Source organism: Salminus brasiliensis, chromosome 18, assembly GCF_030463535.1.
Source record: "Salminus brasiliensis chromosome 18, fSalBra1.hap2, whole genome shotgun sequence".
Taxonomy (NCBI): domain Eukaryota; kingdom Metazoa; phylum Chordata; class Actinopteri; order Characiformes; family Bryconidae; genus Salminus; species Salminus brasiliensis.
This window is the reverse complement of record NC_132895.1, coordinates 18,667,518-18,694,236: the sequence shown is the minus strand read 5'-3', so window position 1 is coordinate 18,694,236 and position 26,719 is coordinate 18,667,518. Positions and strand designations below refer to the sequence as shown.

Sequence of the window (26,719 nt, the reverse complement as noted above, 5' to 3'; positions counted from 1 at the left end):
CCCAGTTAAAATCTGAATCTGTTCTTTGTGTTTTGTTCTATATGCCTTTAGTAAATAACCCTTAAAGAACAGTGTGGTTTGACATTTACGGCATTTAGCAGACACTCTTATCCAGAGCGACTTACAAGGTTACTCGTATTACAGAGGTGGGACAATGTAGTGTTAGGAGTCTTGCCCAAGGACTCTTATTGGTGTAGCGCAGCACAGTCACCCAGACCGGGAATCAAACCCTGGTCTCCCACATAGTGTTGTTGTAACACAATGGTAGGTGGTGGTGTTATCTGTTGCACCACACCAACCACTTTGAAGCAAGGTGTAGTGATATAGGCAGGCAGTTTACACAATGCTAACTGGTGAATATAGGCTTTTATTATGTATTAGCCACATTAGTGTCATAACTTCAGTTCAAAACTAAAGGAACAAACCTCACCGAATTTGTCTTGGCTGAACGACTACATTTAGGGAAGTGGGAATCTCTTTAAGGCCGTAGTTGTTTTTTTGCTTATTGGCCAGATTTTTTTTTACTTATTTTCTGACAAGGCAGCAAAGCTAAAACAGTTCCACTGTAAAGTCCACAACATCAGCAAACTGTCTTAAAATGTCAAGTTAATAGCTATTTTTCATCAGTAAAAACGCTATAAAAATACACCTTTCACCTGAAAACACCCCCCCTTGTACCTTGAACCTTGCTGGAGTTTAGGCCTAGCTGTTTAGCCGTTCTCACATGAAGCTCATACAACACCAGTCAGGTTTGAATAACAGCTAATTGAATATATGTTTTTTATTCTGATATGAAGGCTTGTACTTAAATCAGTAAATAATTCTATACATCATTTCATTACTTGACTTAACTCTTAATCCTAATGAGGAAACTGACTGATACTATTCAAGTGCATGTGTGTGTGTCTGTGTCTGTGGGTGTCTTTACCTAACCTTTGGATCCTAGAGAACTGTAAATGTTGAAAGTAACTTTCCATTATCTCGTTATTAAAACTGCTGACTTTAACAAATGGACAAAAAACTGAATTTCACAATTTATGTTAAATCAATAAATATAAGTGGTTGATCATGGGCTTTCTAACTAACTTAGCCTGCAACTATGATTGCACATTAATTCAACTTACAGCTTAAAAACAGATATGAAGCATATAACACCGTTTTCAGTGCAGAGTGATAAACACATTTTTATTGACCGTGGTAACCGACGGCATGATACAGAAGAAGCCAACAGAAATTAGACTGGAAAACATTGGAATTTTCCTCTGGGTTGTATAAAAGGAAATAGCAGAGTTATGATTTAGAAGGCAAAAGGTCAGCAATTGTGATTCTGTCCCAAAAACTGTTGGATATGCTCAGCTAAAAGCTAGTAGTCAGATGCTAATTTTTAACAGCCTTATGAAAGTAAGGTTAATAAAGCAGTCACCGCTAGCTTGATTTTCCTGACAAGCATTTGTTCTCTTCATTTTTCTGCTAACTCCTTCTCTTTACATCCCAGCCAGTACTTGCCGATGGATCTTGGGTAGGGAGGGTTAGCGTAGTCGATCCGCTTGGTCTGTAGATCCACTCTGTAGTATTTATCTATGTAAATGGAACAATGCATCTTTAGAAAAACAGTCAGTTGAATCAACAATAATATAGATGTTTTAAAATATGCACAAAGATAAAATTACTTATTACATAAAGAAAACACACCAAGCATTAGCTTCATTTTATAGGAATCATTTCTATAACCAAATATGGAAAGTTGGTAAAAGCAGCTTCAAGATACACATGTCATGTTTATGTGTAGTAGGTACCTTTTTTGAAGAAATAGACGTTTTGCACTGGAATTGCTTTCTCCTGCTCAGTGATCTCTATGTCAGTATAGTCCGCAGGCTCATAGCTGTAGTCAAAGAAAGATGGACGTCGGCCCCGGCCTTTCTTCTGATCTTTGCCTCTTCTTTCTGCTCCAAAATACCTTCCCAAAACAAAATGTACACTTATACTTATTTACATGTATCCAAAGACATACTTACAGTACATTCATTTAACTTATACATTACGTATCCACAAATATTACAAAATATATGTTATTATATATTATATATATGAAGGATTGGGACACCTGCTCATTCATTGTTTCTTCTGAAATCAAGGGTATTAAAGTTGCTGAAGTAACTGTCTCTACTGTCTAGGAGAGGCTTTCTACCAGACTGTGGAGCATTGCTGTGAGGATTTGATTGCATTCAGTGACAAGAACATTTGTAAGGTCAGGATATTGGATGATCACCACCCTACCCTTATCCCCAACTCTTGGATGGAGCACTATCCATCATTTCAAAGAACACAGTCCCACTGTTCCACAGCACTAGCCAACTACACACTGCACTCATTTTTATATACATGCCCTCTGCAGAAAATGAACTGAAATATGCTAATGTATCTTAAATCTAAGTTTTTCAGTTGTGAGGAACTCAGGTGTGGGCCTGATAGCAGAGTTTAAAATGTAAAAGGAGCATTTCGTCCTAAAGCTAGAATTTAACATGGTATTTGTCATGTTATTGGCATTGCATCCAGTACAAGTGTCATTGGTTTGACAGAATTCAAAGTTTTGTAATTGCTAGCATAGATCTTTGTATAGAGGCTTTTGAGTACAGATGTTTAGCTTTCTAACAGTGACATTAGGTGTCTGCCTCTCTACTACATTAACCAGCTAATGAAGAAAAAACATTTCAAGCCATCTGTCTACAAGCATTCTCTGCAAAGCGTGTGTTGTTTTTCAACAGTCACTCAATATATATCATCAAAAGGGGATTTTCCTTGTCATTAAGCTGGAAAACATTATTCTAGAGCAGCGCAAGTAGGCATGTTTAGATCAGCCATTAGAAAAATGTGTTTTTCTCCAGAGTGCTGCTTTAACACTGCTGAAACATCTAGTAGTAAAAGTATACTCATAAATGGCATACAAAAAATGGTAGCACTTTATTTGGATACTGCGTTGTAGATGATTTGTATGTATTTGACCTTTCTCTAACTTACATTCAACTATATGTATATCAAATTAATTTTAATTTCCCTAATACCTAAGTCTAACCCTACATTACCTTAACCTCAAGCCAAAACCTGAACTTAACCAGATTTCACCAGATTTTGTTTACATGATCTTAAGAATGCTCTTAAGAAAGCTCTTAAGAATGACAGTGAAGTGACAGCGTAGTGGATAACACTTCTTTTGGACTATACAAAGTTGCATATTTCCATCAGAGAGATCTTTAATTCCACAACCTTACAGACCTGATTTTAAAACAGAACTGCAATACATCTTTGATTGGGACCCCACCTCTCTTCATAATCCAAGCCAACATCTTCCCAGAAGAGTGAGCGACTGAGCCTGGACCCACGGTTCTTGTGTTTTCTCCTCCTTTGGGACCGCCTCCTGCTAAGAATTGCATCTGTATCTGTAGACGGGGAAGGTGAGGAAGAAGGTTTGGAGCTCATGTACAGCCTGCCCACCATCGCAGCATCTATTGGGGGTTTGATGCCCACCCAGTCTTTGGAAATGAAGCGGGGGCCTTTATGATGTCCCTGTACTGGGGTGAAAAAGAATAGGACAGAAGAGACAGAGGCGGGTTCATTTCATTTTGTCCGGAACCGTACACAGTCCAATGTGCAAGGCGTTGCCATTGGTTTCCATATTTCAGCCCTCTGCAAAGTCCAAAATCGCAAAAAACCATTGTCTGATGCAGACTTTCTGAGAGCTGTTTTAAGTTAAGCTCACTTACGGTTTCCGAAGATGAAGGTGAAGATGTTGTCAAAGTCGTAGTCACAGTAAAGGTTAGTGTAGCTTGTGAAGAGAACAGAGGACTTGGTCATTTGGGCACACTCTTCATGTGATGGCTGGTGCTTGAACTCGTACTGGTAATATCGGTCACCTGGAAGCAGAGTGGAGCTATAAGTCCTATAGAAGCCATGTTCTGCATCTTTCTTGTTTTTTTCCAATGAGGGTCTACTTAGGAAGTTTGTCAGAATTTTTGAATCAAAAACAGTAGTAATTCATTTTACTCAATTATATTTTAAGCTCTCGATATCCCCTTAAAATCGACCATGCTGTTTTTGATGCTTGATGCTTTGATGCTCTGTTTGGCTGCCGTATACTGTGTTTTGTTTAACAAGCTCAAACATTTTAGCCACTTCTTTCAGATGCCTGATTGACTGACGTGATAGACTGTTAGCAGTATGTATGGGCATGTAAGTGTACTATGTTGTAGCCCAGCATTGCATCTTTCACAGTGTTTCACAGTTCATTTGACAGTATGCAGATGCTAATAAAGATGCAGATGCTAATAAAAACAGTCTACACACCTTTAAAGAAATACACTTTCTCCCGTCCGTGGTGGCTAGGAGCAGGAACGGCAAATGCTGCGTCAACATCATCTGGAATCTTCTCAAAGCCCACAGAGATATCTCTGGGGTAATCTTCATCCAAGACGTCACCATCAAAGCGCCAGTACTTGTTACCCTAAGTGCCATACACAGAGGCGTCCGCCAAATTAATAAAACATGGTAGAAAATGTGTTTCTGTAAGAATTACAGATTTAAAATTGTCCTATTCTTGAAAAAATTTACTTGTTCTTCAACGATAAACATCAGTGAGAAACCATGCAATATTCTCTGACCAGTGGATCTCAATTGTGGTTCTAAAAAACCCACTGACTTGTGCAGTTTTAGGTAATCCACGCTCCAACACACCTGATCTAGTTTGCGATATAATTATTAAGCTCTTCATGAGCTAGATCAGGTGTGTTGGGCCAACGGGTCAGGGAATATAGGAAATTGTGCAGGTTTAGGGTTCACCATTTAAAAAAAAGAAATTATTGAGAAAACTTAGATTTTTTTTTATTATCTCAACAACTGCATTGGTAGTCATTCTTAAGAAGACATATTTGTTTAGCCTGCTTACATTTACAATCACTACTGATTATTTAATATGGACTGTCAAGAATTTTAAAGAAGTTAAGCACAATATTCCTGTTCACCAAATTTGCAACATTGACATTATTAACTACCTACCAAAACAATTGGCAGTATGATCAGTGGCAATGAAGAGTGAATACTGCAGCATGCAGGCAGCACAGTCACACTCAACAACCCAGTAAACAGTAACTTGCCCTTACAACCATCAACATTGAGACTAGACATCTACCATTAAACAAAATTAAAAATGTATAGATGGTACTCTATGGAGATCGATTACACACTGATGGTGAGTGAAGGGGTTTAGAGCCACACCCAATGGATAAATAGATTCAGAAACTGCATGTGGAAGCACTGTTCAAAGCCCCTGCCATGCAAGACTGAGAAGGCCTGAAGCGTTGGCCTGTGTGCCTTAGTACGCATGTGCAAACTCTTAATCAACCGGCCACATTGTGTAACATAGAACTGCTTGTTCAGGTAACACAGAGAGGAAATCAGAGCCACTGCTCTGGACAATTCTGTAAGATTCATATGCTTGTAATATCTGTAGGCCTGATTTGTTGGGAATTCCAAGTAGAAAAAATAGGAATTTTGGTTTATACCTTGAAAATATAAGTCTTTCCTTGACAGTTGATTCGTGTAAAGGCAGCATCAATGGGACCCGAAATGCCCCACACATCCTTGATGAGTTTGGGAAAGCCTGGCATCACTGACCGCTCATCCATCTCAAAGAAGTATTCACCTGCAATACACATTTAATGGCTTGGCTTCTTACTTTCATAAGAACTTGTGCAATACTGATGCTAGCTTGTTGTAGATGAATGCAAGTTTAAACATCCAGTTCAAATTACAGGCTGCTTAGTGAAAATAAGTCAATTAATTCTCTGGAAGCAACATCAACTTTTTTTTTTCAGAATATTTTCGAGCACATTTTTACTTGCTGAATTTAATGTATTTTGAACATCAGCCTAGTTAGCCTAAATTTTAAAATGTGTCATAACCCATAATGCTAATATAATGCTAAATAAATAAACAGTAATGGTACACTCAAATTTGCTAAGGATGTGTTCCTATTTGTACTTAGTAAGGTTACCTCTAAAGGCATAAATAGATCCATTCTTTAGCTGCAGGAAGGCATCAAATGGGCGCCCGCTGCAGGTGGCTGCCTCAGGGTCAGGAGATACGGTCGAGGCGGGGACGGTGGGACTGGCTGTTGTCACATTCATCTGTGGAGTGGGGGTCACTGTAGTGTTCAGATCTTCTTCAGTAAGGTCAAACACATCTCCACGGGCTGGAGATTAAATGGAGATTAATCTTAACCCATCATCTTTTGAGTAATAGCTCATAGACAAATCATGTCTGTGGGTATCTTACTTTTACTTCGGCATGTGGTATCGAAATCCACACAGCAGCTTCCATAGTACTTGCACATGGTGTCACACTGGCATTTCTTAGTGGAATCAAAGCCATCTTTACAACGTCCAACACATGTTTCTGTGCAGAAGAGAACAGGCACTTTTTCAACAAATGAGGAAAAGATTGCAGCAATAGATCAAAAAGAATCACCAGGTAAACCTTCTTCCAGCAAACTCCAAAGATGACCTTTTGTGACGAATGAAATGTTGCGTGAGCAAGAACAATTTAGAATCCATTTAAGGAGTGTTAGAGTGTTGTCATTTGAAAAACCTTATTCTATAACCAAATGTATCTGATTTTTGGATATCTGTAACACCTCTGTAATCACAGGCATATCAAGACTCTGAAATATGAACTAGAAACTGGAATATGTTCATTTCAACATGTTTTTCAATATGCATACAACTTTGGTAATTTAATGAACATTTGGCACAACCATATCAAGCTATATATCCATTTAATATGGATATGTTACATCAACACAATGCTTGCAAACTTAAAGAAAGCAGCTAGATGTTATTTGTATGCAACCACTTGTCACATTTTACTCATGTAGCCTAAGTTCATAGCAACACTGTTTTCAGTAATAAGACCTTTAGAAGAGCCACAGCATGCCCACAGACAGTGCATGTTTCTTGAAATCTCACTGGTAATGTAGACTTGAGAATTCATAAAATTCTCTGCATTCAGAACCAAAAAAACCCAGCTACTGTAAAAGTGTTTTGTAGGGTTACTAAATATAATACAAGTTAATTGTATAACATGTACATAAATAAATTAGTAATCAACTGCATTGGGTAAGTTTGGATGAAATCCAGACTGGTACCTAATTGTCAGCAGTAAAAAGACATACTTTTGGAAAACCATTAAATATTACTGAACATTGTGCACATTATGTAATAAAAAAAGTAAATGCACACATACAAAAGCTTCATAGATTTTACCCAGAATAATTACTATCACACAGGCATGTGCATTAATTACCATCCATGCTGCACTCTAGAAATAATATACTGGATCTAAAAATCATAAGTAAAAGCTACATAACTGTGTACATAATTGAGTTGAGTCAGCTTATCATAACTGAGTTTAGTTTTTCCACTTAGCTAAGTTTTGGGTTGCCATTGGCAAATGGACAGTGATTGGCCAACAGGTAACAGGTCAATGTTTCTAAGGTTTCTAGGGCCTGGCCCCGATCTTGGTCTGGAAATGAGGTGTGTTCAGGTACATTTCTGGCGTATTGCTATTGCAGGTGTGCCACTGACTGAAAACAACCTTGGCAGATGTCAACAGTCAGATGTTCATTGCTGTCTTGGCAATGAATTGTCAACACAGGCATGTGCCCAACGCACGTAAACCCCTGGCTTGTTACGCACACATGGCCACGCAGCAGGGCACAAACTCATAGTGTGTGCCAGTTGGCAGCTATGCAAATTTTACATCAACAATAAACAGAATACTAAATAAAATAACATTATTCTAGAGGTGAGGCTTTGAAGAGTAGTTTGCTGGCAATGGAAAGCAAAGCTATTTTGTCCATTAAAGGAAAAAAATACTGCTTTTGAGGTGGAATTTCCAAATGGATATTAATTTGCTGTAACAAATCTAAAGTTATTAATGCTGATGCATACCTCTTGTGTCTGATTTAAAAAAAAAAAATAACGCTAACCTACCCTGAATGGGTAGTCATGTTGATAGATTAATAATAATATGAAGTAGATGAAGAATTCTCTACTGACAATCATGGTAATGATACTCATTTTTAAAAGTAATTCATTGTGTTGTGTATTAAGAAATGTCAGGTAGACTCTTTTCGATGTAGGTAATATCTACGCAAAATATGGGGTGAACTCTACCCAAACAAACTGAGTGCAAATTGTTGCCTCAAATGTATTTTAACATCTGGATTAATGTTAGTCTTTTTGCTTCACTATAAGAAATTGTGACCTGCAAACTGCTTTGAGTGGTAACAAACATGGATGCACTGCAATCGTTTCTGAGCAAGTAGATGCACAAAATTCAGAACATAATTCAGATCATTAGGGGCTTCTTACAGATACATTCCTATTTTAGCACTGTAAAAGGATAAAGCATAAAAATAGTGAATGTGGTAAAGAGCAAATGAAGCTCAAAATGTCAAAAAACTAAAAACTTAAACAAAGGGTCTTTCTGCAGGAACTCAGTGACTTAATGCCAAAGCTAAGGGTTAATGACTGCAGCTGCCCAGCGATCAAAAGTCAATTGATTGTGTTCAATTTAAAGTTCCCCAAAGGTTATCAGTAAGGAGCTTTTAACCATTGCATCGTCATCCCTACCTTCTGTAAGTATTAAGGGTTCTTGAAATATGCTTATAAATTTGTAGTGTGGAATTTCTTAGCGTGATATTCCTCAAACCTTGATGTAGCATCTTGACTCTGGTGTTGGTTTCCTAGTGTTTAAGTAAACCTAGTCTAAATCCTAAAGAAAAACTGCAGTGGTTCTTTTTTTAAAACTTGATCCGCCTCTGCTAAATCTGAAGCATACAGTGGATTGCACTTAGTGAGAAATCAGAAAACTACCCCTTCCCCCTCCAATGATTTAAGACAAGGATTTTTCTGCTTTGAAAAAATATTGCAATGTATCCTAAATAATTACAGGCTGCAGATGTGGAAGCACAAAGTTTAAGCTAGAAAACACTGGAATATTTCTTGGACTAACAGTTTGGGCATGCAGTATTGCTTCAGGTCTTGTTTGCTTCTGGTCTCACTTACCCTCTGCAGCAAATGCTATCGCCACTCCAAGTAACAGCAAGAAGAATTTCATGTTGGGCAGCTCATGTGCTGGCTCTCGTGGATCGCCTGCTGTGTGCCTTGTTGCTGAGCTCTCTCAGTGATCAGACGATGATGTGTTCAGCAGATCGTTTGTTTCAAAAGTCATTCACCACTTTGTTTGTTTAGTGTGCTTTGCTGGGGCAGTCACTGGTCAGCAGTTTTAAGAGTCAAATAAAAAATGACCAACTATTGCACTGATAGACAGAATGTATGTGTTCATTAAAAACAAACACTGTCAGAATTAAAAGTTAGATTTAGCTGAGTCTGGATAATTGCCATCACTGAAATGAGTATTGAGTGGTGAGCTCCAGTAAACAACCACTGACCACAGCTGACCTCATTGTCTGTCCACTGTTTTTTTTAAACCTCATTGCCTGTTTTTTTTTTTTTTTTTTTTACTTTTTATAAACAGAACACAGTACAGAACATTGTAAACATCTCACTGTAAAGAGATAAAAAAAACCGGACAGTAAAGAAAATCTGGAAACAAACATAAATCTTCTTTAACTGTTTCTGAACAAAAGTGTTAGTTTGAATAATGTTAATAATGTAATTATTTTCTTGTTCTACAGCTCAGTCTCAGACACTTCCATCCATCTGCATGCTGCATTCATGCTAAGTAAACAACAGCTATCAGGCTTTTACACTCTGATTGGCTATCTGTCTGTGTGTACACACTTTTATCAGTCTGTCAGTGAACTGAAAAAATAGCAGCCTCTGATTAATTACTTGTGAGACTAACTGCAGTTTAACAAGATCACATTTTGCAACATAATTTTTAAAGGAAATTGCATATAATTGGGTAAAATTTCTGGCATTGTTGCATGTGGTAGTTTACTTATTTTAATATTTAACAGGTTTCCACAAGTATGTCGTTTTACTGCTGAAAATTAGATAACGAAGAGGATTTGACCCCAAATTCAGTTGATTACTCAATTATTTTAAATTAATGTTATACTATTAACATGTATTACATTTATTGACCTTATTAAAGATCAGGGATCTATCATTTTTTAACTGGTTGAAATTGGTGTTAAAACAATCATTCTGTTAAATTGTTTTTTCGAACATTTCAAAGCCCTGGAAAACTATATTAATAATATGATGTTATGGCGGTAGTATTTAGTGGACAACAGTAAGGTAAATAGTGGTAAATAAATGATCCAACTGTCCTAAATGAGGAGATAATTAGCAGTAGCTGGGACATTTTTACATCGCTAACCTCTGTGAACAGTGTTTATTGACTGAGGCGGGAATAACCTGACTGCTAGTCACTCTGCTGCTCAGACCTTGACCTATGGTCAATTACCAGTGCCATCCATACACAGAGGAGAGCAAAACAAGCTTAACTCTAACCAAGAAAGTCTCAGTTTTTTTCTTTTTCTTTTCTTTCTTTCTCTTTCTCTCTCTATTTTTTATGTGTGACAGAGTGTGACACATTACTTATAAAGAAATCATCCCTTTCAGTGCATTAATGTCCCACATAACCCACATCAAATTTGTCAGTGTTAAGTTAATAGTGTTAGGGTTAAATTAACATTGCAAGCATTGCATTTTGACACTTGTTGTGTGTTGATTTAACACTGATAACATTTGCTGTGAAGATGTTCTATACCAATTGTATCTTTTAATTGTTTCTTAAACTGTATGTGTAAGCCAAGACAGGGTTTTATCAACCTTTGTTTTTAAGAGTTCAAATCCACCACTTTTATAGTCCTCAATAGCCGTCCTCTGTTAAAGATTCATCAATTTAAATTGCAATAAGTAGGTCAGAATGGAAAAATGTTAGTGCTAAGCAGCAGAACAAGGATATGACTGCAGCTTAGGATCTTCATTTACTGTAATTCCTGCTTGGTTTAATTTCCATGGTCTCTGAATAATTTTCTACTACATTGTTAACTCCAGTGTATCTTTATTCATAACAACAGTGAAGATTTACAGTAAAGAAGCTGAAACGTAGCATGAATTCAAAAGAAGACAAAGTGACAGTTGCCACTAATGGTTTGGTAACCAAATGGAAACTAATTGTAAATATATAGAAATGTAATCATTCACTGAAAACAAAGATGACACAACATAGTATTAAAGTAGAAATGCTTTGGCTCATATCCACTTTTTCACCAGAAGATAGAGCATGTATTTACTGACCCATGCTGTTCAACTGCAAGGGCAAGAACAGTTGAATTGAAGGCCTCTAATAATTAATCCTTACTCATTGGTGTATCATTAACAGAAGTAATATCACAATCGGGAGGAGATTTCAACCACTGTTTTTACCACACTGCAGAGAGCTCTGACCAGAAAGGAAAATATTTTTGGGTTTTAAAAATGTATGTCTAGAAAATAAAATAAACATTTGGAAATTTCACTTCAACAGCCAAGCTTTCCCTATGCTTCCTAACATTAAATGAGCAAAATATTCTCGCACAGTATTATTGTACTGCAGTACTCAGCAGCAAAGGAAAGGTTTACTTGCTCTTACAGCCTACAACACTGAAGCCTGGCAACACATCCTTTATATCTGGCAATTGTTCTTTAAATTGTGTAAATGAACTTTCATGACAAATGGACAAATAGAAATGCTCCAAAATGACCAACAAATCAGTTGGTGACAGCAATGCAAATCAGTGTGACAGCAATATCATGATATTTGACATTGGCGTCAAAGATGAAAAAAAAAAAAAAAAAAAAAAAATATATATATATATATATATATATATATATATATATATATATATATATATATAATTTTCATATTTTAGAATTTTATAGAATATGTAACAAAAAATCTAAATGAGACAACAGCTTTGATAATGTCACCATCTGTTTTAACTAATTTTCATAAATGTATGTTAAACATGACATCAATGTATATTACCTATTCAATTGTATATACATTCAATTACCTTATTATTTATTGGGAAAGATATGTCATAAAATGCTAGAACTACCTAGAATATCTAGAATTTCATATCAGTCCAGGAAGTCAGGTATCAGATACTGCTTTAATGAACAACATTAACAGGACACTATAGTCTTCAGACCACATTGTTATAATGGCCAATAATGCTGGGTTATCAGTGTATTGCTGTCTTGAACTAGATGACTACAGAGCGCATTGAAAGGGCACTCTGTGTGTGTGTGTGTGGGGGGGGGGTATTCAGAAAGACATTAACATTGATGACATAACATTGTTGTTGGCATCTATCTGTGGCTTAATTCTGAATAGTTTTGTTAAAAAAGTTCTGTGTGACCAGAAGCCAAAATGTTCAATAAAGCAATAAGACACAATATATCTGAAGAAGCAAAATTACATTGTTGCTAAAATATTATTTAAAAGAATAAGTAATAGTTAATAAATAATCATAATCATTCACAAGTGAGAAAGGATCACATTTTAATAGTTCTTTTATAACATTTTGCTGACTGTAAAATTGTAAAATTCAGTGTTAGAAGTTAGAACTACTGTAGCTACAAGATTCACTGAATACAGAAATCCAGTATTCAAGTTGGACTATATAACTCTAATAGAAAGATATACAGAACGAACACACTGTACAGATCAGAGGCAACGACGCTAAACTGTTAATAGATGTCTTTCAGCCCTTAATGATAGCTTAATAATTAGTCCATCATCAGAGACATGAAAAAACCTCGGACTTCATACCTATACTGATTATATATCAAAAACGATGTTGTTATTTTGGACAGTTTGTTTTGCTCTATCAGTCAGGAAATGTTCACACAATGACAACAGACAAAGTAGAAACTCTGAGAATGAAATTAGTGAAGCAGAGCATTTCTTTATAAAACTGGAGAACTCCAGAAAATCTTAGAGAACACTGTCAGCGTCAAATGAGTCAAGTGAGTTTCGATGATTATTCTTGTCATGTGCTCTCTTCACCCTGTACACTAAAAAGAACAGCATGAACCTTTTAGGAGATTAGGAGCAGGCTGGAGCACAGAATGAACTCACTTCAAGCAGCTAGGAAGTCTTTACTGGCTAATAATTAACACTTAATATATTAATAATTAATAATTAATAATAATACATAAATAGAGGACCTATCAGTCTACAATCTCTGTCTGGACAGTCTGATTTTCTGCCCAAGATTGGTGTAAGGGAACTAAGTTACCACTGTAAATTATAATGTAAATTAAATAAAAAAGAAGTGTAGCTAAAAACCTGTGTTGAGAAAAAAAGAGACATCATACATCAGACCATGTATATGCTCTTGTATGTCATTACGTCGCCCCCTCATCTAAACTTTATTAGAGGCATATCGCAGCAGCATACTATTAAAAAAAGTCTTTGAAACATGAAAGTGCCTTTTATGCTTTTATGGAAGCATGTTTATTGCTTTATCTTGACGTTCTTCGGTGAGATACAGTATATCACGCTCACTTACGGTTAAGAAACCTGAAAAAATGTATTGATTTCATAAATGGAAAAATAGGAAAAAGGTTTTAGCACACTGCGGTGCTCTTAGCATTGCTGGCGCTGCACTTTTTAAAATAAAGGTCATACCAAAGGTTCTTTGTGCAATGGCACAGAAAACGTTTTTTGTTCCATAATGAACCATTATTTTTTTCCTAAAAGAGATGTAAGGGTGTGAGGAACCTTTATATTTTTAAAGAACCTTTACTTTTAAGAGTGGGGGATATGGAATTCTGTGGGCGTTATCCAACATGTCTGGGCACACCTGGATGGTTGATTAAACCTTACCTTCATTGAAACCACTCAACTGAAATCCTGTACAAAATATGTTCACACAACCTTTCAAAATCTGGAAACTGGACTGTGAAAAAAAATCACTGGGTCATTTTGTATTGCTACACACTTTGTTACCGAAAAGTGACGACTCACACAAGTAGAGTAACTTTTTGGCACTTCTCTCTAGAACCATGTACAAAATACAATAATCCATTAAAACTTGTATTAAACTGTCAAATGAAAAGCTTGCAAAAACATTGCCCTTTGCTGTCTGTAATCTAGACGTTGGTATATTTCTGTAATATTTAGACTCCAGTTCACTCATGATCTCTGACGATTACCTGGGAATAGTGCTATGTCTCGCACAGGTCATTTGCCATGTCAACTGTAGTGAAATTTCAAGGTTTTAGCTTGTGATAAAATTTAACTTCTTCCCATTGTGCTACCAGTAAATACCAGGGTAAAAGTGCATGTTTGAAGGCATCATATGAGAGTAAAAAATTGAAGTGTGGGTGACACACAGACTCTTAGAGTTTAAGAGGTTAAATGTGCCTTATAAATGTTTATTATATAAACACAATATAGCAGTACAATTACGGCTGTATACTATGACTTTACGTTCACCTGGATCACAAATCACATGTCACGGGATACTTGTTTGTTTATTATAAGACGGTAAAACATAAAAAGGTAATAAAAGGTTTCTCTATTTTGATTTTGTTCCACTTTTTTTCTTTTCTCATATTACCAAAGCTCTAACAGAAAATTACAAGTACAGAGACAAATCACAAAATAACCTATATAACCTAAGTTAGAAATAAAAATATGCTTTTTTGGGAAATAGAAGCTAGTGTAAGTAAACAGTATCAGACATGTAAATGACTGTTGTTTTAAAGCAACATTATGAACAGTTTTTACCTTAAAATAACAGCTTCAAATTCATGTTGAAGGTACACTGACTTGTAATAGGTAGAATGACATCTCTGTCATTGCCACTCCTGGCTCAGCATCCTGGCTGCTGCACAATGTAACTTTGGTGGAGCTGCAAAGACCAGTAAAGAGTCTTTGTAAAAGTAAAAGGGAATTATACTCTTCATCTGTAGAGGGAGTCCAGAAGAATATCATATTTTTCATGTTGCTGCTTTAACTGAAAAAAAACTCCTTTTTGGTTCACCTTTATTTTTATTTATACATTTTAAATTGTATAGAAATTCAGAGATATTCTTCAGGCCGCAGAGTGTTTTTTGAAGTAGTAAAGATTAGCCAGCATCATCAGCAGAAGCAGACGCTTATCAGGATGACACCTACATGGTTGCTCATAAGGCAAAAGGTGAAGTTTCTGTTTTACTGGCATTATAACGGTACCAGTCAGGCAGTTTTAGTGTGAGGCAATAGCTCTGAAGGAGTGTGCAGTTGTATGAATAAGATGAGGGAAATTAAGATGAAGATAACAGAAGGTTAAACTTTTGGTATCAGCCTTTTTATTTTTTACTTTACCTCTCCGACGTCTTCTTTCCTGTTCCTCCATCGCCTCCCTGTTCCCTAAGAGTTCACTGTCTGGTTGCCTCACTACTCCTCCCTCTTTTGTCATTAAGTTAATGTTTAATTTTCCTGGTGTGATAAAGCTTATAAACACTAAATTGATAATACTCTGTCTTTTACATTCCCCTCTCATCACACAGTGCTTGCCATCTAACACACAACATGTTCAATGACAGCACGGCCCTCAGAAAGACGCAAGAAATCCTTGGAATTCTATGGAGCTACCGTAACTACCTGATCATCCTCATCACTCCTTTGCTCTTCCTCCCACTGCCAATCTGCATCCCTACTCCGGTAAGAACTGCTCTTTAGCGGCTTGAGAATGCAGGATGTTTGTATATCTTCTATGTCTCCAGGTTTTTATACATTTTCTGTTTCATCCATTCATTATAAAATAACTTGTGAATTTATTGGAATTGTCACTATCAGTATTTTGCAGGAATGCACAATGTCATGGGAATCATACTGTTATCAGCAGATATTTGCTTTAACAAAAAAAAGTCAGTGCTGAAAATTGAGATTTAACCAATATTTCAAACCAATGATATGCATTCTGAAAGAAACACTGAGCTACTGCCTTACAATGTCCATGTTTTAATCATTTTACTGCATTTATATAGAAATAAATGGCACATTTTCTTTTTCAAGTTAATCCAGGTAGATTCAGTCCCAATTTCTACATTTTAGAAGGGAGAGACTCCCATATCAGTGCGTCCCTTATATTGTGAATAAATGCACTTCATAAACTGTACTGCCTGTCTAACTGACTATTTCTGATTTCTGTGATACTAAGAATAATTTATGTTATGTGAACTATTCGTGTTATTGTACGTTAAAATTCACACTAAACGCAATGGTGCAGTTCTTCCTAATTTATCACAAGGAAACAGAGGAAAAAATACAGATAAGTTAAAAGATAAAAATAGATGCAGTGATCTTTGTATGGCTGGTCAGGGGCCATGGTCTCATGATAACAGTCAAATGCAGGAAAAGGTGTTTATGGCAGTCTGTGAACAAGGGTTACTATTATCAGCATTCTTAGGACAATATGTCCAACATAAGAGGTCTTAAAGGCGTAGACAGATATGATTCTGTCATATGCACTTCAGTTTTCAGTCTTCACTGCATAGCAAGATCAGTACAATTAGGTTGTACTTTATTTAATATTTAATGTAAATAGATAAATTGGCTGCATGTAAGATTCCTTGACTTGTCAAGCTATGTGTTCAGAAGCGCATTTTTGTAGTGTTTAGTAAGAGATCACAAAAGACTGAGAACTTAGCTTGTGGAATCTGATGATACTCATTTTTCATTTAATAAATTATGATCTGTACAGTCAGTGATCAGTTGACTAAAGGTGCTAGAAAGGGTTATTTGAGTGATGCCATAGAACCACATTTGGCTCCATGTAGAACCACGTTTGTACTGGGGATATGTGAGTCCCACAGGGTTCTATTTTAGGGCTTATGAAACTGATGCTAATTAATGTAGTTATGAAAATGAAGAAGTGTACTTACATACAGGGTCTAAAGAGTACTTCACACTCACACATCTTTGTTACTTAAGTGGTTCTTCCATTGGCCCTTTGTAGCACCTTTATTTTTGAGAGTGTAGTCTAGATTTGGTAGTGTTGCTCTTGTGACCATTTCATGCATTCCGCAGGAACATCTCCTAGTTTTGATCTTGCATTGCTGTGAGTGTATTCTAATTATGTACTCGGTCCTGTTCCTCAGCAAGCAAAATGTGGCTACATCATCATTTTGATGGCACTCTACTGGTGTACAGAGTGCATGCCACTGGCTGTCACTGCACTGCTGCCAGTCATCCTTTTCCCCATGCTGGGCATCATGGAGTCTGGACAGGTAATCAATGATAAATCTTTACCTTCTAAAACAGTTGTCACCAACTCAGCTGCTGGAGATCTACTTGTGCAGAAAGTTGAGTTAGTCCTGTGATTGTCCATACCTGCTCCTAATAATCTCAGAGTCAGTGGTAAAGTGGAACATGGCAAAAAGTTTAGAGAAAGTCTTAAGGAAGAGGATGGTGAACACCATCTGTTTTGGTTTATAATTAGCATGTAATTACCTTAAACAACGTATTGCATGCAAACAAAAAGGCCTGTTTTCTCCCCCAAAGACTCGTGATGAACAAGGTTAAAACTTCTATACTAGAACATTAGAACATGACATTTAAAAAATTCTACAGAAATTGAGAAGGCAAGGTTATTCTTCATAAGTTAACTTTAATGGAAGACACAAATGAGACATGCTCTTGACAGAGATAAAATAAATCTAGCCTGCTTCACAGCTGCAATTCTCTGGCACTTACTCAGGAAAATGGTGCCAACTCAGTTCTTAAGAAGGTAGACAGAGTACTTTTCCACAATCTTATCAAATGTAGTGATTCATGAGAACACTTTATTGCTCATAAAAGTATTTATTTTAGGAGTGAAGTAATCACCTAATACTGTCACTCAGCCGTATTATTGTACTGAAAATACAAAATCTAAGGACTGTATTTTTTTGTGATAAATTATTTATTGGGTTTTGTGCGTACACAGACAACTGACTAATGATAAATGACAATCTAGGAAAGGAGAGACAAATCTAATGTATAGAGTACCTTCAACATCAGATGCTATTTCAGACCAGATATCTATTGTCTACTACTGTACAAAGAGATATCACACCCCTCACTAACAGGATAATGCCTTTAACTGCATCTTATTGGACTTACTGTCTTAAAAAATGCCTTATATTTTGGAATCTAAAGCATTTCTTCAGTTCAATTCCAATTTAATGTTTGACATTAATAATGATTAACTCTAAACATCTAAACACAAATGTGCTGACCTGTGCTGGTCTCCTTTGTGTTTTAAACTTTTTATTGAAAGAAAAGGAGGAAGAACAAGAAAGTGGTAGTGGCATGACACAAACATGTGGAAAATATTTTTTTCCTTCTTAATTGAATCAAGTTTTGCATATTTGTCAAATGATCGAATTTTTATATAGAGCAAAGAGAACCTGAATAAACTCCTGACTCCTGTTTCCTGATGTCTGCTTTATCTTATATAATCATGATGAACCAAAATCATGCAAAATCTGCAAAAATGAAGACAATCAGGAGAGGGGCAAACTGTTGGAAAGTACAGTTATTGAGTGGAGTCATTTAAAGTCAATACAATAACCAGTTGTTAACTTTGCTTTGTTGAGCCTAGCACTATGGGCCTGTTTCCATTATTAACAGCACTTGGTCAACAGATCACGTTCAGATTTAACTTGTTCATCAAGCTAGCAGAAATATGTGAAAAAAGATGTTAATATGAGTAATAATTACTAATTAATAATTATAGATAGATAGATAGATAGATACATACATACATATTTAGACAGACAGACAGATAGATAGATAGATTTGCTCCTTAGGCTTTCCTCTCTCTCTTGTATGTGTGTGTGCGTGCATGCTTGTGTTCATGCTCAGTTACTGGTAGACGAGAGTAGAATTACAGAGTTTGTTCCCCTGCTGTTTAAATAGTTAATCACATTTTATGATAGAGTCTTAACGGGAATGTATGAACCATCTATAGTTCCACCGCATTGTAGAACTCCCACCGTTCCTCTAAACCTCACAGAAAGCGTTGATTACAGGAAATAAAATGGAAATGTTGGTGGGCTTTTTATGCAGGAAAGTAAATTCAGATGTCATCTGGTCAAACCGGGGAGGCATTTTAAGACAAGCAAACAGAATCTGGTCAAAGTAGATCCAGGTACTGTCCGGATACAAAATGCATGTTAATGCTAGGTGTAAACAGGCCCTAAGATATTCTGTGTAAACTAAAGAAAAATAGTCTGGTCTGCTAAAAACTGATCTGGTCTGCAAGACTTAAGGGCCTGCCAAACGCTGCTAAAGAACTGTCAAAAATGCTCAAGTTAATTCAAAGCTGCTAAACACAGCATCCGTTTGATTTATGTCTGCTGAAAGACTGGTGGACAGATGTGTATGGCTTTACCTAAGTTAAGGTGAATCTTCAAAATAAAAGTTCTTAAATTAATCTTGGCTTGAACCTATGCTTCAAAACACTGATACACACTACACACTATGGTCAATAACCCCAGATTTGAAAAAACACACTTTTATAATTTATAGGATTTATGAGCAGTTATCAGTAGAGGTCCTCTAGTCTTAAAGACTTTAAAATTAAAGTACATAGTACAGAGCCTCACCATGTTGTCGATGGTTACAGGTGTGTGTGCTGTACCTGAAGGACTCTAACATGCTGTTTATCGGTGGGTTGCTGGTGGCAATCGCTGTGGAGCACTGGAACTTACACAAGCGTATCGCTCTGAGGGTCCTGCTGATAGTGGGAGTTCGACCTGCTCTGTAAGAGGACATCCTTAAGGCCCACAAGCAACCTATAGCATACACAGCAGGACTGTCTTTTATACATGTCATTCTGCCTCACCTATTTTTCTTGCCTTCTGTTTTCCTCCAGGCTGATGCTCGGCTTCATGAGTGTCACAGCTTTTCTCTCTATGTGGATCAGTAACACAGCTACTACAGCGATGATGCTCCCAATAGCTCAGGCTGTGCTGGAACAGCTCAGCAACACAGAGGCTGAGAGTGATGAGAGAGACATTAGAGAAGGAAGAGAAAACCATGCCTTTGAGATGGCTGAAATCACTACCACCAAACTGCCCTTGGACAATTTAAATGACAAACAGTGGCCCTGTGAGTAAATGTGTGCACCACAATTGAATGAGGTAAAAATAAAGGTGTCAGGGTGCAGCAGTGAACAGCAGTGTCCAATACAATAACAAAGCTGTGCTTCCCATTCATGAACATTACTCTACTACTGCAGATGTAGTTCAGTTTGATCACTTTAGCAGAGCTCAGTAACACTTAGATAAATAACTGATCACAGTGATTTATCAGTCTACTCAGGCTTTAGTAGAGCTTAGTAACACTGAGATAAATAACTGATCAGCACAGCGATTTATCAGTCTACTCATGCTTTAGCAGAGCTCAGTAACACTGAGATAAATAACTGATCAGCACAGTGATTTATCAGTCTACTCAGGCTTTAGTAGAGCTCAGTAAAACTGAGGTAAATAACTGATCAGCACAGTGATTTATCAGTCTACTCAGGCTTTAGTAGAGCTCAGTAAAACTGAGGTAAATAACTGATCAGCACAGTGATTTATCAGTCTACTCAGGCTTTAGTGGAGCTCAGTAAAACTGAGATAAATAACTGATCAGCACAGTAATTTATCAGTCTACTCAGGCTTTAGTAGAGCTCAGTAACACTGAGGTAAATAACTGATCAGCACAGTGATTTATCAGTCTACACATGCTTTAGCAGAGCTCAGTTACACTGAGATAAATAACTGATCAGCACAGTGATTTATCAGTCTACTCAGGCTTTAGTAGAGCTCAGTAACACTGAGATAAATAACTGATCAGCACAGTGATTTAGCAAAGTGAAGAGCCAGGCTCTGTAGTATTTCAGGATGAGTGGAGACGATTAGCATTGCAAACCCCGCAGCATGTCACGCCTTATACAATTTGTCATTTTGCTGTATTAGAGTAAGTCAAACACAGCACTGCAGGTGCAGGGCTTTTGGAGGACCTGGATGGTCAAACACTGTAGAATGGATGAGCAGCTTGAAATGTCACTCCTCTGCTGCTCTGCATCCTAACAGATGATGAGTCCAATGCTGAGGACGGACTAGATTCAGCCTTAGAGCGCAGACGGAAGGCTCGAGAGGAGAAGTATCTCTTGCTAAACAAAGGCATGAGCCTGAGTGTGTGCTACGCTGCCAGCATTGGCGGTACTGCCACCCTGACGGGCACCACACCAAACCTCATCCTCAAAGGCCAGATGGACGAGTAAGACTCTTCAGTTATGCTTGTCTTGGGGCATCCTCACTTCACTTCAGCTTCTGTATGAGAATATCCTGCAAACCAACATGTTCTTCTTCACAGCATCTTCCCACGCAACCCTGACGTGATCAATTTTGCCAGCTGGTTTGGCTTTGCCTTCCCCAACATGGTGCTGATGCTTGTCTTCTCCTGGCTGTGGCTGCAGTGCATGTATCTGGGATTAAAGTGAGTTGCTTTGTGTATATGTGACAGCAATAAATAGGGGATTGTATGTATGTACTCACATTCTCCCAACTCATTTATCACTCATTTATTTCATTGACATCTGATATTGCACCCTCAACACCATATGCTGTTTTAATGGGAAATATATGATTCCTAAATAAGATACAGTGCATAGCATTCCACAAGGCATAGAGTCAGAAAAGCATTTATACTCCAGATTCACCAGAATTCTCCAGAAGAAGTTTCCATTACTGAACGTGGCTTCCAGAATTACCTCTCATATTATTTTAGTTACCCTACTGGTGCAAGCAATATCTAAACTATTATGTATTGCAAGCATGTCAAATATTCAAATCATGAGAGCTAACCTGGCTACTGCTGATGTAGTACCATAGTGTTCTCGAAGTAAAGAGATGAATAACCAAATTTTGTGAGAAGCAACAAGCCTGAAGCCCCTCCTCCCTAACTTATCTCCTGTAAATTCCATCTCTACCATGTGTTTATGACAAATTATTCTCAACCCTCCACCACCCCATCTCCTTCTTCAAACCCTATCATCTATCATACCGAAACATTTTTTTGGATCAAATGAAAATAGACTAGAATTCTATGGTAGGTAAAGTTGCAAACACTCTAAGAAAGTGTTTTAAAGGGTTCTTAGTGAGGGCAATGCTTCTACAAAGATACATGACAAAATAAAGTGTTCAAGCATCCAAATGATACATCAAAGAATCATTTTCCAGTTATTGCTTTAAAATGTTATTGAAGAAGCACACATTTCATAAAAACAAAAATTGATGAAAAAATGGTGTAATATATGTAATGCACAAGCACTGGATGTTTTATTGCTGCATCCTCAGTTTTAAGAAGTCGTTTGGCTGTGGCACAAAGAATCGAGGGGATCAAGAGGCCTATACAGTGATGAAAGAGGAATACAATAAGCTGGGAACGATGAAGTTTGCTGAGTGCGCTGTGCTTACCATATTTGTGGGTTTGGTGGTGCTGTGGTTCACCAGAGAGCCAGGCTTCATGCCAGGCTGGGCGGCTGATCTCAACAGGAATGGACAGTAAGTGCAAAAATGCTTATATGCTTGGTAAAATAGTTTTTTATATACAGTAAAAACCTCCCCTTTAAAAAGGGTGCTTTATTTACCATAAAGGGTTCTGCTAGTAACATCAGTACCATCACCCATGCTGTTGTGGTTCATAGCAATGTTCTAACTTCGTCCCAACAACCTTCGCAGAAGAGTACAGGCTGTTAAACTCCCTGATAAAGTCTTACATAATACCATTGACTTCAGTAGAAATATTAGATGAGCAATGTCTTTTTGGACAAAACTTTTTGGACATACAATGTAGCTCTGATCCGCATCACAAAACACACCAGTGAAAGAAAGCCAACATGAAATTCACACCACATTCCAAATGTTATCAGACCCCTAAAGAGAACTGTTAGGCCTAAAGCAGTGGTCACCAAACCCGAAGGACTCCTGAAGTACATGATTAGTTGGTTGAATGAGGGTCTGTCATGGTTGAAATCTGCAGGAAGTTAGACCGCCACACACAGGCTTAAGTAGTGGAGGTATGATATTTCATCTGGAATTAAGGCTGTGTAAATGAGCGTGTTTGTAAAGTAAACCACTGTCTTTCACGTCTCTGTTACAGGTTTGTCACGGATGGCACTGTAGCCATTCTGATGTCAACTCTGTTCTTCATTATTCCTTCTGTACTGCCATGGAGCATGTGTGGTGTCAAGGATGAAGATGGTAAAGATAATGGAAAGAATAAACAAACCAGAATACAGAATTTAGACAATTACATAAGACTTGAACCTCTGAAACAGATGAGTTGAAGCTGAGGTTGTCTTTTGTCTTTAGAAGGAGAGAATTCTGAGAGTCAGACCCAGAGGAAGCAAAAGTCTCCCCCAGCTCTGCTGAACTGGAAGGTAGTACATGAACGCATGCCCTGGAACATCGTCCTGCTGCTAGGGGGTGGATTCGCCTTGGCCAGTGGCAGTGAGGTATGCAGATGGAGCGTTTGAAAAATTACACAGTGAGAGAAAGCATAGAGTTCTGTTGAGCCAAGACTCAAAACGCATGAAACACTTAAATTTTGCCTGACGTTACAAAGGAGACACTACTCCTTTGTAGTGTGTGAACATGGTTCTTTGAGAGATGCCATAGAAGACCCACTTTTGGTTCCAGGAAGAACGATGTTTGAAATAGAGATGCGTGAATCCAAACTTTTCAAAGGTTTAAATGAGTTTTTACATCAGGCGAAGTTTCTTTAGTCCTTTGAAGGGTTCTTACACCCTCACACGTCTCTATTACACACATGGTTCTTATCTGATGTAGGGAGGTACAGTAGGTCTAAAATGCTGCTTAAGTTGCACTGCCATTTTTGTCATGTAGGTATCTGGGTTGTCTCTGTGGCTGGGTGAGAGCCTGGCTCCCCTGAAGAGTGTCCCACCCTTCGCCATCTCCCTGATACTCTGCCTGCTGGTGGGCACCTTCACAGAGTGCTCCAGCAACACAGCCACAACCACCCTCTTTCTGCCCATCCTTGCTTCCATGGTAAGATTATGATACCTTACAGCAGCACAACATTTTAAAACCTTATAACCTCACTTGTGTTTCTCTATTACAATTGTATATCAACATGCTAAATTGTGAATTGGCCCAAGTTCTATGGTTCATATTTGGCTTTTCAGAAGAGTATTCCTTCCTGAGGTTCAGCTTCTACCATTATGTGTGCGTAATAATATTAATAATTGGAGTTATTCAGGCTAAACCTCATTGTGTTAACATGCTGAAGTCCAGGATAAAGCCTTAATGCCACTCAGAGAGCTCTCTAATGAGCCAAGATGTTGAAAGGAACAGGGAGTCTCTCCTTGTTTCTCCACAATAGATGACAGGAGAAACTTCATCTCACTGTGTGTATTCTGTGTGTCCTTTAGGCCACAGCCATAGAGCTTCATCCACTGTACGTCATGCTGCCCTGCACTATCTGTGCCTCACTAGCTTTCATGCTACCTGTTGCCACTCCACCCAATGCTATTGCTTTCTCCTACGGCACCCTCAAAGTTGTGGACATGGTAAGAAAACCTTCTCTTAAGTTCATGGATGAGGATTTGCTGAGGTTGCGGGAAGATTTGATTGTCCCTATAAATTCTAGAGTGAAACTTTCAATAATGGTAAAAGCAAACTCCATCTCTTTTGTAAATTATTTGCTGATAACATTGCTAAAGAAAACAGCAGGGCTAGCTCAAGCTGATTGACCAGCATAATTCTTGACCAGCATTGGGGTTGCTTTCATTTGAGTTTAATGGTTAAACTGGTCTACCAGCATGACCAACCTGACTGAGTAAGCTTGTTGACAAGCATGAGCACACTGGTCCACCAGTAAGGTGGACCAGTGTGCTCATGCTTGTCAACAAGCTTACTAGCTCAGTCATGCTTACTAGCTTAGACCAAGCTTGTTGACAAGCATGACCACGCTGGTCCACTAGTATGATCAGCTTTACAGAATTAGTCAACCTAATAAAAAAATGCTATGCTGGTTACAAGCTAGGCAGACTCCCCAGTTTAGCTAACCATCTTAACCAGCTGGCTTAGCAGCATAGACTAACCCCTAAGGGGCTCAGACCTGTGGACCACAAACCCAGAATGTGTATGTACAGAATATCAGCAAATGGAAAGCATTAAATGTCTCATCCAAAGTGACCTTTTTAGAAATCTAATTTAGAACATCTCCTCATTAATGTTATTGTTCTCTTGCTGTTATAATTTGGCAGCTGATGAAAGGATCATTTTTTCCCTCTTTTTCCAAAGGCAAAGGCTGGCTTCGTATTAAACATTATAGGGATCCTGTGCATCAACCTGGGAATTAACACATGGGGAGCAGTCATGTTCCAGCTGGACACCTTCCCCTCATGGGCCAACAGCACACTGGGAGAACCATGAGCAAGTTTACCAGCAGAACCTTTTGACGGAGTACGGCAGGGATAAGGAGGCAGAGAGGGAAAGACGAAAAGCAGGCTAAAGCATGTTGTCAGCACCTGCTCCCCTGGTCCCTGCAATAATGAAAAAACATTCACAGAACCTCAACCTCCATATTTATGATTATTTATTCAGTCCTTTTTTTCTGCCCTTTTAAACACCACAGGAGCTTTTCCTTCCTGAAGTGATTAACAAAAAGGCCTTTAAAAAGATTATGGAATTGAATATTCAGATGAGAACGGAACTGGCGTAGCAGTCGGTTCTCCTGGGAATACGCAACAACACTGCATGGCAGGTAGTTCAAAGCAGTGCAGTGGCGAGCTTCATAGTTATCAGAGGAGGCATGCGATGCCCTCCCCTTCCCCACACTGATGGTGCTGTAGTGTTGAGAGGGGAAATGTACTAGAAAGTGCCTCAAAAATGGGGAAATATAAATAAAATAAAACATAAATACTTTTGCTTACTTGTCCTTCATATTTTACATACTTTGGCAGAAAACTGGCAAAACAGTGTTTACTTTTAAGACAGTGCTCTTCATAATTAAACTACATACAGTATTAATTATGTGTATTATTATGTATTATGCGTCATATGTATTTAAACATGTGGTTTAAAAAGGAAAGTAGGTGGGGAAAATGTAATATGGATATGGAATTTCTTCATTTTCCCGAAATCAAAGAATGTATACATTTTATTTAATGCACTTATAAAATGTATATAAAATGTCTCAAAATGTGATTATGGGGAAAAAGTCAGTTACCAGCTTCACAAAATTGGACATTTCATTTCCTGTTTTTTTTTTAATACCTATTAGGGGTAGACATTACTGTAAAAATATTATATCACAATATTTAAAGACTGTTTTTACAATTATTATTGCAATACAAAAGGCAATATTGACAATATCCTCAATATGCTTACAAAAGCAAATATTATAACAAAATTCATCCTGATTTTTTTTTAATTGCCTTGCTGACAGTATCACAGTATATTGAATCAAAACCCCTGTAGCATGATCCCTACCGCATAGCCAGGATTTTGCCATTACACAGCCCTACTATATATAGTTGTGGTAGAGAGTTTAAATACGGCCATCATCACATTAGACATTAAGTAATGTCATGGCGATGTCGGGCCTTCAGTGATTTCATTCATCCACTTAGATTATTAACTTAATGGTA

General features: G+C 37.6%; 2 protein-coding genes across 2 annotated transcripts in view; one reads left to right on the top strand and one right to left on the bottom strand.

Annotated features, from left to right (window-relative positions):
• Positions 1–25,991, top strand: part of slc13a2 (solute carrier family 13 member 2) — a 28,423-nt gene extending 2,432 nt beyond the window's left edge. Inside the window, exons 2-13 of the mRNA XM_072662655.1 lie at positions 15,576–15,729; positions 17,169–17,297; positions 19,679–19,815; positions 19,928–20,163; positions 21,135–21,321; positions 21,418–21,540; positions 22,401–22,607; positions 23,206–23,306; positions 23,418–23,560; positions 23,952–24,113; positions 24,497–24,634; positions 25,371–25,991. Of these exons, the coding sequence (XP_072518756.1) occupies positions 15,598–15,729; positions 17,169–17,297; positions 19,679–19,815; positions 19,928–20,163; positions 21,135–21,321; positions 21,418–21,540; positions 22,401–22,607; positions 23,206–23,306; positions 23,418–23,560; positions 23,952–24,113; positions 24,497–24,634; positions 25,371–25,502 (1,827 nt within the window). The 5' untranslated portion in view covers positions 15,576–15,597 and the 3' untranslated portion in view covers positions 25,503–25,991. The remainder of the gene's footprint in view (positions 1–15,575; positions 15,730–17,168; positions 17,298–19,678; positions 19,816–19,927; positions 20,164–21,134; positions 21,322–21,417; positions 21,541–22,400; positions 22,608–23,205; positions 23,307–23,417; positions 23,561–23,951; positions 24,114–24,496; positions 24,635–25,370) is intronic.
• Positions 1,460–9,171, bottom strand: vtnb (vitronectin b). Its single transcript, XM_072662656.1, has 9 exons — positions 9,120–9,171; positions 6,328–6,447; positions 6,047–6,244; positions 5,556–5,695; positions 4,342–4,498; positions 3,762–3,911; positions 3,320–3,569; positions 1,797–1,957; positions 1,460–1,578 (listed from the first exon to the last, which is right to left on the bottom strand). The coding sequence occupies exons 1-9, from the start codon at positions 9,169–9,171 to the stop codon at positions 1,460–1,462; spliced, it is 1,347 nt and encodes a 448-aa protein (XP_072518757.1).
• Positions 25,992–26,719: the final 728 nt, after the last annotated feature.

Excerpts from the sequence above, each read along its gene's own strand:
- vtnb (XM_072662656.1), bottom strand. The coding sequence starts at position 9,171 with ATGAAATTCTTCTTGCTGTTACTTGGAGTGGCGATAGCATTTGCTGCA. Across the intron at positions 5,696-6,046 it reads ATCTATTTATGCCTTTAGAG|GTGAATACTTCTTTGAGATG; the intron begins GTAACCTTACTA and ends TGTGTATTGCAG. Across the intron at positions 1,579-1,796 it reads CGTCTATTTCTTCAAAAAAG|ATAAATACTACAGAGTGGAT; the intron begins GTACCTACTACA and ends CCATTTACATAG.